The sequence below is a fragment of the Oryzias melastigma genome, linkage group LG17, assembly GCF_002922805.2.
Source record: "Oryzias melastigma strain HK-1 linkage group LG17, ASM292280v2, whole genome shotgun sequence".
Classification (NCBI taxonomy): Eukaryota; Metazoa; Chordata; class Actinopteri; order Beloniformes; family Adrianichthyidae; genus Oryzias; species Oryzias melastigma.
This window is the reverse complement of record NC_050528.1, coordinates 17,332,668-17,341,343: the sequence shown is the minus strand read 5'-3', so window position 1 is coordinate 17,341,343 and position 8,676 is coordinate 17,332,668. Positions and strand designations below refer to the sequence as shown.

At 42.3% G+C, this 8,676-nt stretch overlaps 1 protein-coding gene across 4 annotated transcripts in view; it reads left to right on the top strand.

The window, feature by feature from the left end:
* The window catches only part of LOC112144222 (probable cation-transporting ATPase 13A3), a 32,057-nt gene extending 30,783 nt beyond the window's left edge, over window positions 1-1,274 (top strand). For 3 of the 4 annotated variants that reach the window (XM_024268591.2, XM_024268592.2, XM_024268594.2), the window contains exons 31-32: window positions 133-228; window positions 1,026-1,274. In XM_024268591.2, the coding sequence (XP_024124359.1) occupies window positions 133-228; window positions 1,026-1,214 (285 nt within the window). In that variant the 3' untranslated portion in view covers window positions 1,215-1,274. The remainder of the gene's footprint in view (window positions 1-132; window positions 229-1,025) is intronic. The other variant, XM_024268593.2, reaches the window with a different exon arrangement.
* The last annotated feature ends 7,402 nt before the right edge of the window (window positions 1,275-8,676 follow it).

Below are 8,676 nucleotides of genomic sequence, written 5' to 3'. Positions count from 1 at the left end.
TTCCCCCCCCCCCCATCCCCGCTGCAGCAACACAATCAGTCTGGTTCTCTCAAAGTCACGATTAGTGCTTCTGGGACTGGAAGCGTCTTCATGATGAGTTGATTTCCAGTTTCCTCCTGAATTCTCCCGTAGATTTTGATCCTTGACGTCTGCTTGTGGAGGCTTGTTTTCAGAGGTGGTGGGGGCTCATGCACCCCCACAGAGGCGCCCTCTGCTGACCCAGCACAGGTTGGAAATCTTCTGCTCCGAGTGGTGTCTTTGCAGCTGTCTTCTTTTCTGTCCTACGTGCTTTTTCTGTGACATTTCTACACAGTGTTTTTATTCGTTGATATCCTGTAACTTTTCAACCGTTAACAGGATCATTTCAGTAGATTTTGAAGGAGAAAAGCCGCTTTTCTCCTTCACTATCTACTGAAATGATCCTGTAAACAGTTGAAAAGTTACTGTATGTTCAAGATTTTGTGTTTAAGCATCACTGGCGACTCCTCGGGTGTTAAAGGGTTAAATTAAAGGAGGTCGGCACAGGAAACAAGGAACTATTTTTCACTAAAGACAAAGTTTGGTCTCACTGACTCAAATATAAAAAAAAACTGTTTTTTGGTGCTGAACGTTCACAACTTTGTTCAACTTTACTACACTCTTGACTCCATAGAAATAAATTAACGACTAATTGACTATTAAATTAGCCGTCGACTATTTAATAGTTGACAAGTTGTCGACAAGTCGAATAATAGACTGATAAATTACGATTGACTATTGTAATATTTGATTAGTTATCGTATAGTCGAATAATCGACTATTTAATTAGTCGTCAATTAGTCAAATATTGTACACTAAAATTAGCCTTTGACTATTTAAATAGTTGACTAGTTGTCGATTAGTCGACTAATCGACCATTAAATTAGTCGTCAACTATTTTAATAGTCGAGTCTTGGATTTGTCGCCTAATCCTGGCAGCCCTAGTATAAAGATGTCTGTGTGTGCAGCAAGTCTCATGATTTATCCAAGCTTTTCCACATTTTCAGGAAGCCAACGACCGCTGGGCATCGGCTCTCTTTTCCCGGCTTTTCCGTCAGAGGAACAAGCCCCCCAAGGGGCGCTACAGACATCTGGCTCTGGAGCTGCAGGAAGATGCGGACTGGCCTCCCAAATCCTCCATCGTCACGTATGCCGGTGACTCCCCGCTGCATACCTGTAACCACAGCACGAGCTGAGGAGCAGAGAAGACGTCTCCGTCTGACTCCTGTTTTACATAAAAGAGCTGCAGACTTTCAGATCAGAGACACCTGTGACCTCTCTGTGACTCAATCCATGTAATTCTGTTTATTTATAAAGCATTAATTCACAACTGCAGCTGTCTCAAAAGCACAAAGCATTGAGCCAACTCTTCTGAATGTAAGTCCAACTCGGTCCAGACTAGGGATGTCCTGATCCGATCACGTGGTTGATGACTCGATCAGTATCTGATATTTCATTTATTCTTATTATGATCAGCGCTTTATATTTCAATCTTATTATTCCAGATAAATACTTAACCAGAAGTCTGCATGCCATGAACAGATCACAATATGTTGTAAAACGCAGCAGAATATGGCAGCAGTTTAAACAGGAAGCTAACAAAAACAATTCAGTCAAGCTAGCGATATGATCACAATTTAGGACTTCACTTTTAAAAACACTTTAAACTGACAGCAGGTGTCTCTATTGGTTTTTCTTAACATAAAAAACTACCTATAAAGGCATTTCAATAGAAAAAGAAAGTTTTGTTTCTTTTTAATGTTAAGCCCTTCGTGCTGCAGACAAACAGACAAACACAGCAGCTGCTAACTGTGCTAAGCTAAATGCTAGCTCTGTGATTTAACACCTTAAGACCCGAGCTGTTCTTTGATTAATATTGTTAATACTGTTCTACTATTAATATTTTATTTATTTAACAGAAAAATAAAAGTTAAAACAATTAACTACTGTGGTAATACAGCCAAAAATGTGATGTCTTAAGACAGAGGTGTCAAGCTCAGTCGCACAAGAGGCCAAAATCCAAAACACACCTTAAGTCAAGGGCTAAACAGGATGAACATTTATTGAACACTCTAAAACTACATTTTTAAAACTTTAAAACCGTAACTTTTTAACATAATTTTAACTAGATATACAGCATTACCTGTGATAATGCTAGTGTGAATGCTGTAAGATGAATTTGGCCACAGAATATGCGACAATTGATAGCTGAAAACGCTGAAGCTGATAATTAAAAATGGGGGAGTTGATAGCTGAAATTACTGAAGGTAATAGCGGAAAAAGCTGAAACTGATAGCTAGCTAAAATATTAGCTATTTAGTTAATATTTTAGCCAAATTCGCATAAAAAAAAACTAAAACTGTAACTTTTTAACATAATTATGGATAATAAAAAAGCAGAACTATTATTTCAGAATAAATCAACTTAAACCTTAAATAACTTTCAATATTTTACTCTCCATAAAAATATATTTTGTCAAAATTATACAGGTTAGAAATGAGCGCAAGATAACATCAGTCCATTAATAACAATAAAATAAAATAATCTGGAGGGCCGGATCCGGCCCCCGGGCCTTGACTTTGACACATGTGTCTTAAGAGCTTAAAAAAAGAATAACATAATCTTAAAAAAAGACAAACGAAAAAATAAAACAAAAAACAAAAAAACTACTAAATGGTTCTAATGACATCAGCTAGTCATGAACTCTCATCAAATTCATGCTAAAACAAATTCATCATTCATTTTTAAGAGCTTTAAATGAGGACAGGAATCACATTTGGTGAATAATGTTTAATAGCTCTAAAGATATTGAAGCTAAAGTCAACTTTTCCCGTGACTCGTTAAAATCGAATGACTCTGTCTAAAATAACCTGGTTGGGACATCCCTACTCCAGACCGTTCCATCAAGCACAGACCGCCTTCCTTGTGAATGCTGAATGAAAGTCCAGGTGAGGGAGCCGCTCTCACCTGTGGGCCGTCTCTGCCCCACGTCTGGGACGCGAAGCAGAGCTGTGGACGTTCGCCTTTTAGTCAACATGAGTGGTGCTGAGCGATGGCCTCCATCAGACTTCCTCACGTTAGCTGCTGCTATAACACAGGCATTTTAACAGTGGTACTCATGCAATGTTCAAGCTGCTGAACTTAAGTGTTGTAACATGAAATTCTTCCTGTGGAAGAGACTTTTAGATTGATCGTCCTGAATGTCTTACAGTCTGTTTTCTCCTTCATTCCCTCCGCTGATTCTTAAAGTCATATCAGGAATTTAGGATTAATCTTTGCTGCTTCAGATCTGTGAGGTGCAGCTAACTGTCGACTTGATTGTAATCAGCTTTTTTAAATTCAGATGGTCTGTTTTCTAAAATAAATCCTGCTAGTTTGAATCGAAATGTCCACTTTGTGTTTCTTAGAGTAAACGTTGAGATGCGGCTCCAGTTTGCTCTGCAGATCCGTCATTCAACTCCTCCGCGAATCTGTTTACTGAGCCAGTCTTCATGGGGGGGCTGACCCTGGTCACACTTTTTCATTGGCCACGCACTGATCAATTACGGGCTTTCCCAGCCGCAGCACTGGCTGGCATATGGGCGCTTAAGGGTGTAAGAGAGGGCATCATTTCATGTGGAGATCAGGCCTGCAGGCTGTGAAAGGCTGGATTTAAGGGCCACTGTGAACACGTCTCTTGTTGCAGAAGAAAAGAATGTCCCACAGATCAGGGACGAGCCTTGTTGGGGAATATTCATGATGAGGATGAGCAGGCACCATGAATTCATGCGACGGCTTGGATCCTCTTCTGGGACGGAGTGTGTTTGTCTGATGACAAACAGATGGAGGCTGACGGAAGTCAAAGCACACACTTTCACTCTGACAGAGTGACTTTCATTCAAGTAGCAACACTTCTTGTGTACTTTAAAGATTTGGGTCCTCCTCTTTCCTGGCTGAGGCGTCCTCAGAGGTCTTCCCAGACTGGATCTGTGGACACGAGTCCACATTTCCTAATTTGTGCAGAGCCAGTTCTGCACTCGCTGCTCTGGATGAATAGTCGGGACACACGGCGCTCGCTTCACAGGCAAAACAAAAGCCCCCACGTCTGGAAGAAGGTCTGTGACCCACAAAGGCCCTCTCCTCCCTCCTGTCCTCGGAAGTCGGGCCATCTCTGTCCCGCTCATTTGTCAGTTCTTCCAGGCATGAATGGGCTCTGTGGTTGGTCAATAAATTCAGTGATTCGGGGGGAGGACAGTTGCAGCCATGTTACCGTTTGTTCACAGGCTTGTCGGAGGGATGGGCCCCGCCCCTCACCTCTTTGTCCCCCGCGGTCTCTCATCAGGTTAGAAGTCAATGGAGGGCCTTGTGAGGAGGTGCCGGGGGCACGGATGGAGCCGCCTCACATGGGGGGGGGCTTCTGTGGATCACTGTGACACTTGTTAGTCTGCACATGGTTGCCAGAAAGATGATCGCAGTGAGGGGGGGGCAACGAATGTATCTGACCATCTTGGGCGGCATTCATTTCCAGGGAGGGCAAATCCTCTCTTTGCCTGGACTGGAGAAGCATTGATGCGCGCCTGTGGTCCCTGAAGGAGCCGCGCCGTCGGGGAGTCCCGGCTTCGGGGTGGGAGCATGGGAATGGCCCGGGAAGCCGGAAAACTCTCACACGGCGGAGGGCTTTAGGAGACAGAAAAAGACGCTCCGCGGCTGAAGCCTGACTGTCATGAGAAGATGAGGTTGCTGTGGCAACCCACAAGCCACCCAGCGAGCATTCCAGCAGGGGAGGCGCGGCGTTCTGAGCCCGGGGGGCTGAATCACATGCAGTAACCAGGGATTATGTGCATAAGTGATGAGCGCTAAGCGGCAGGTGAAGGACGGCTTGGTGTCTCGAGACAGCTCCTCTCTGCACCGTGAGGATGATCCGGGTGTTAAGGGGGCTCAGCCAGCGGCCCTCCACTGCTGAAAGGGCGTCCCCCAGGCGGCGGCTTTCACCGCATAAGTGGCCATAACGCCGGTCTTGTGAGACATCTTGAGTGGCGAGAATGGGGCATCTTCACATCGAAAGATGCCAACACAAACACACTCAGGGAGGGGGGCACGGGTGAGGACGAGTCTGTGCGACTCTGGAACATCCTGAGTCTGATGCCGTCCCGTCAGAACCACAGCCGTACAAGAATGTGTTTGAACTTTGATTGCACAAAGAAATCACTTTCCCATGGTGCACTGAGAGAAAATGCAGGGAGTTGCAATCTACCCCCAATACCTTTTCAAGATGTTAGTGTCGCTGAGCATATTTACATGTAAATACACTTAAAAACTTAGACAATGCACTGAAATGCATATAATCTACATGCTAACAAGTGCTTTAAAGAGTTGAATGTGCTTTAGGCCGTACTTTCATGTCTGGGTTTTAAAAATTAAATGTGAGGCCTTTCTTAGAATCTAAAGGCGTCTTCAGTTTGATGAGGGATAAGGCGCTTTAATCAGTCTTTAGTCTCTTCGCCACCAAGTTGAAGATGGAAACGCTTGCTTTTCTCTTCTCAATCAAAGAGTCCTTCACATTAGGTGACAGATGGAAGGTTGTTTCAAAATATGCGTTGCTATGGTTCCTCTTTTCTCACACAACATCTCTGAGATGTACTGACTTGGAATAAAGTGACTTGAAGCTGCTCAGGTTGCTATTATCAAACTCAAGTCTCCTAATCTCTGCTCCTCTTCATATAAACAGCTGAAAAAGGGGAAAAGTATCGCTCCTCTTCTTCTTGGCTTCAGCTAAACTCCTCCATATTTCTGAGTCAGCATGTGTTTAGGTAGTGTAAGCAAAGATAAATACTGCCCAAAGTAGACATAAGCCAGAGTGAGATTTTACCGCGAGGAGACCAGCAGTGGTTTGTTGTCGCCACAGAATCTGGCGCAAGGCTTCACACACTTCCCATTTATTAGAATTTTGGTTGCTTAGGTTACAGAAAAGAATCAATTTGAGAGATTGGGTTAAAACAGGGGTGTCAAACTCAATCGTACAAGGGGCCAAAATCCAAAACACACCTTAGGTCGTGAACTGAACAGGATAAACATTTATTGAACATTAAAACTAAATGTTTAAAACTTTAAAACTGTAACTTTTTTACATAATTATGAAGCAGATAGCTAAAAACTCTGAAGTTGATAGCTGATATCCCTGAAGCTGATTGCTAAAAACACTGAAGCTGATAGCTAAAAACACTGAAATTGATAGCTAAAAACACTGAAATTGATAGCTAAAAACGCTGAAGCTGATGGCCAAAAATGCTGAAGCTGATTACTAAGAATGCTGAAATTGATACCTAAAAACGCTGAAGCTGATGGTCAAAAACGCTGAAATTGATACCTAAAAACACTGAAGCTTATGGCTAAAAACGCTGAAATTGATAGCTAAAACGCTGAAGCTGATGGCCAAAAATGCTGAAGCTGATTACTAAGAATGCTGAAATTGATACCTAAAAACGCTGAAATTGATACCTAAAAACGCTGAAATTGATACCTAAAAACGCTGAAGCTGATAGCTAAAAACGCTGAAGCTGATACCTAAAAACGCTAAAGCTGATGGCCAAAAATGCTGAAGCTGATTACTAAGAATGCTGAAATTGATACCTAAAAACGCTGAAGCTGATAGCTAAAAACGCTAAAGCTGATGGCCAAAAACGCTGAAGCTGATTGCTAAAAATGCTGAAATTGATAGCTAAAAATGCTGAAGCTGATGACTAAAAACGCTCAAATAAAGTTAGTTAGCCTAAAAAGCTAGCCTGTTGCAGAAAAATAAGCTAAACTCCAAAATAGCCTAAAAAAACAAATGAAAACAGCCTAAATTAGCCAAAACAGCTAGCATGAAGTGGAAAAATAATCGTAGTAAATGGTAAAATAGTCTAAAAAGCTAGCCGAATGCCAATTTTTAAAACTTTACGACAGAAATTCATAACATAATTATGAATAATAGAAAGACAGGAATATTATTCCAGAATAAATCAACTTAAATCTTAAATAACTTTCAATATTTTACTCTCCATGAAAATATGTTTAGTCAAAATTATACAGATTAGAAATGAGAGCAAGAAAACATGGGGTCATTAATAACAATAAAATAAACTGATCTGGAGGGCCGGATCCGGCCCCCGGGCCTCAACTGTGACACATGGGTTAAACAGTCAGCGATAACTTCTCTTTGCAGACATGAGAATCTTCAGTCAGAGTTCCTATCAGGTTGATGTAAAACTCCCTTCAACATTTCTCCGCTCTCCTTCCCTCTAGGTGGTTGCAGAAAATCCCAGCAAAGCAGATTTCATTCATGCCGGTCAGACGTACTGTGATTGTAGGTTTAAGCAGCAGTTATATTAATAGATATAGTATATACTTTCATCAGCATGTCACCGTGACAACTCCTTATTTCCCATCCTTAAGCCCTCGGCGTCAGCCCCTCCGCTCCATTGATGCCCCCCCACCCATCCCCTCTTTTTCTGTGGAGAATAAAACAAAGAGCAGAGTGAATGTGCTCTGAGGTAGGTAAATGTATTCAGTGACATCAGCCCGGACCAGGCCATTCTGACAGATTCCTGTACCACTTGTTTCCAGCCTTGTCTGGGGGCTGGACCCTCTGTTGGGGCCATTGTCCCCCGTCTATTCCACACAGACCCACAATTAATGGAGGCCTTGTCTAAGTCTTCTGGAGCAGAAACTGCCGGTGGGGAGGGGGACAAAAGGCGGGCAGGGGGAGCCCCCTTCCCTCTTTATGAGGGAATTATAAGGAAAAAGCAGCGAGCAGAGTGCTGGATGGGATCTTTAAGTGATCCCTTCTGTCTGCACCCCCGCCCCCTGTCCTGGTCTGAGATGTTTTCATACAGCAGCTGAAAGGGAAACTGCAATATTTGAGGATGTGGACGGGCATTTCACTGCCCGCATCATGGGGGGGGCACAGCCTGGTCTGAGGCCAGGTAGGTTTGGGGAGAAGCATGGAGGGGAAAAGGAAACTGAAAGAGCGTCCTCCACAGCTGCAGAAGGTGATGGCAGGAGGAAGGCCCACTCTGATGTCAGGAATATTTAGGCTGAACTCTGTGCAGGTTTGACCATCATATTGACCATCATTGACACATATTGACCATCATTAGCTTTAAATCACATCTGTCACAGTCAAGGCCCGGGGGCCGGATCTGGCCCTCGGGGTAATTCTATCCGGCCCTCCAGATCATTTTGTTTTATTGTCATTAATGTTCTGATGTTATCTTGTGCTTATCTCTAACTTTTATAATTTTGACAAAATATATTTTTAGTTATTTAAGGTTTAAGTTGATTTATTCTGGAATAATACACCTGCCTTATTATTATTCATAATTATGTTAAAAAATTCTGGTTTTAAAGTTTTAAAAGTTGTCATTCTGATAGCTTTTTGGACTATTTTGACAATTACAAAGATTTTTTTAGGCTATTTTGGAATTTAGCAAATATTTCTTATTTTTTTGCAAATATTTCAGCTACATGCTTGCTGTTTTGCCTAATTTTGGCTTTTTTAAATACCTTTTTACACAGATTTGGAGTTTGCCTAATGTTTACATGCTAACTGTTTTGGGTAATTTTGACTTTTTTTCAAATTTTCTTTCAGTCTATTTTGGATTTTAGCTAATTTTCCGCTACAGGCTAGCTTTTTTGACT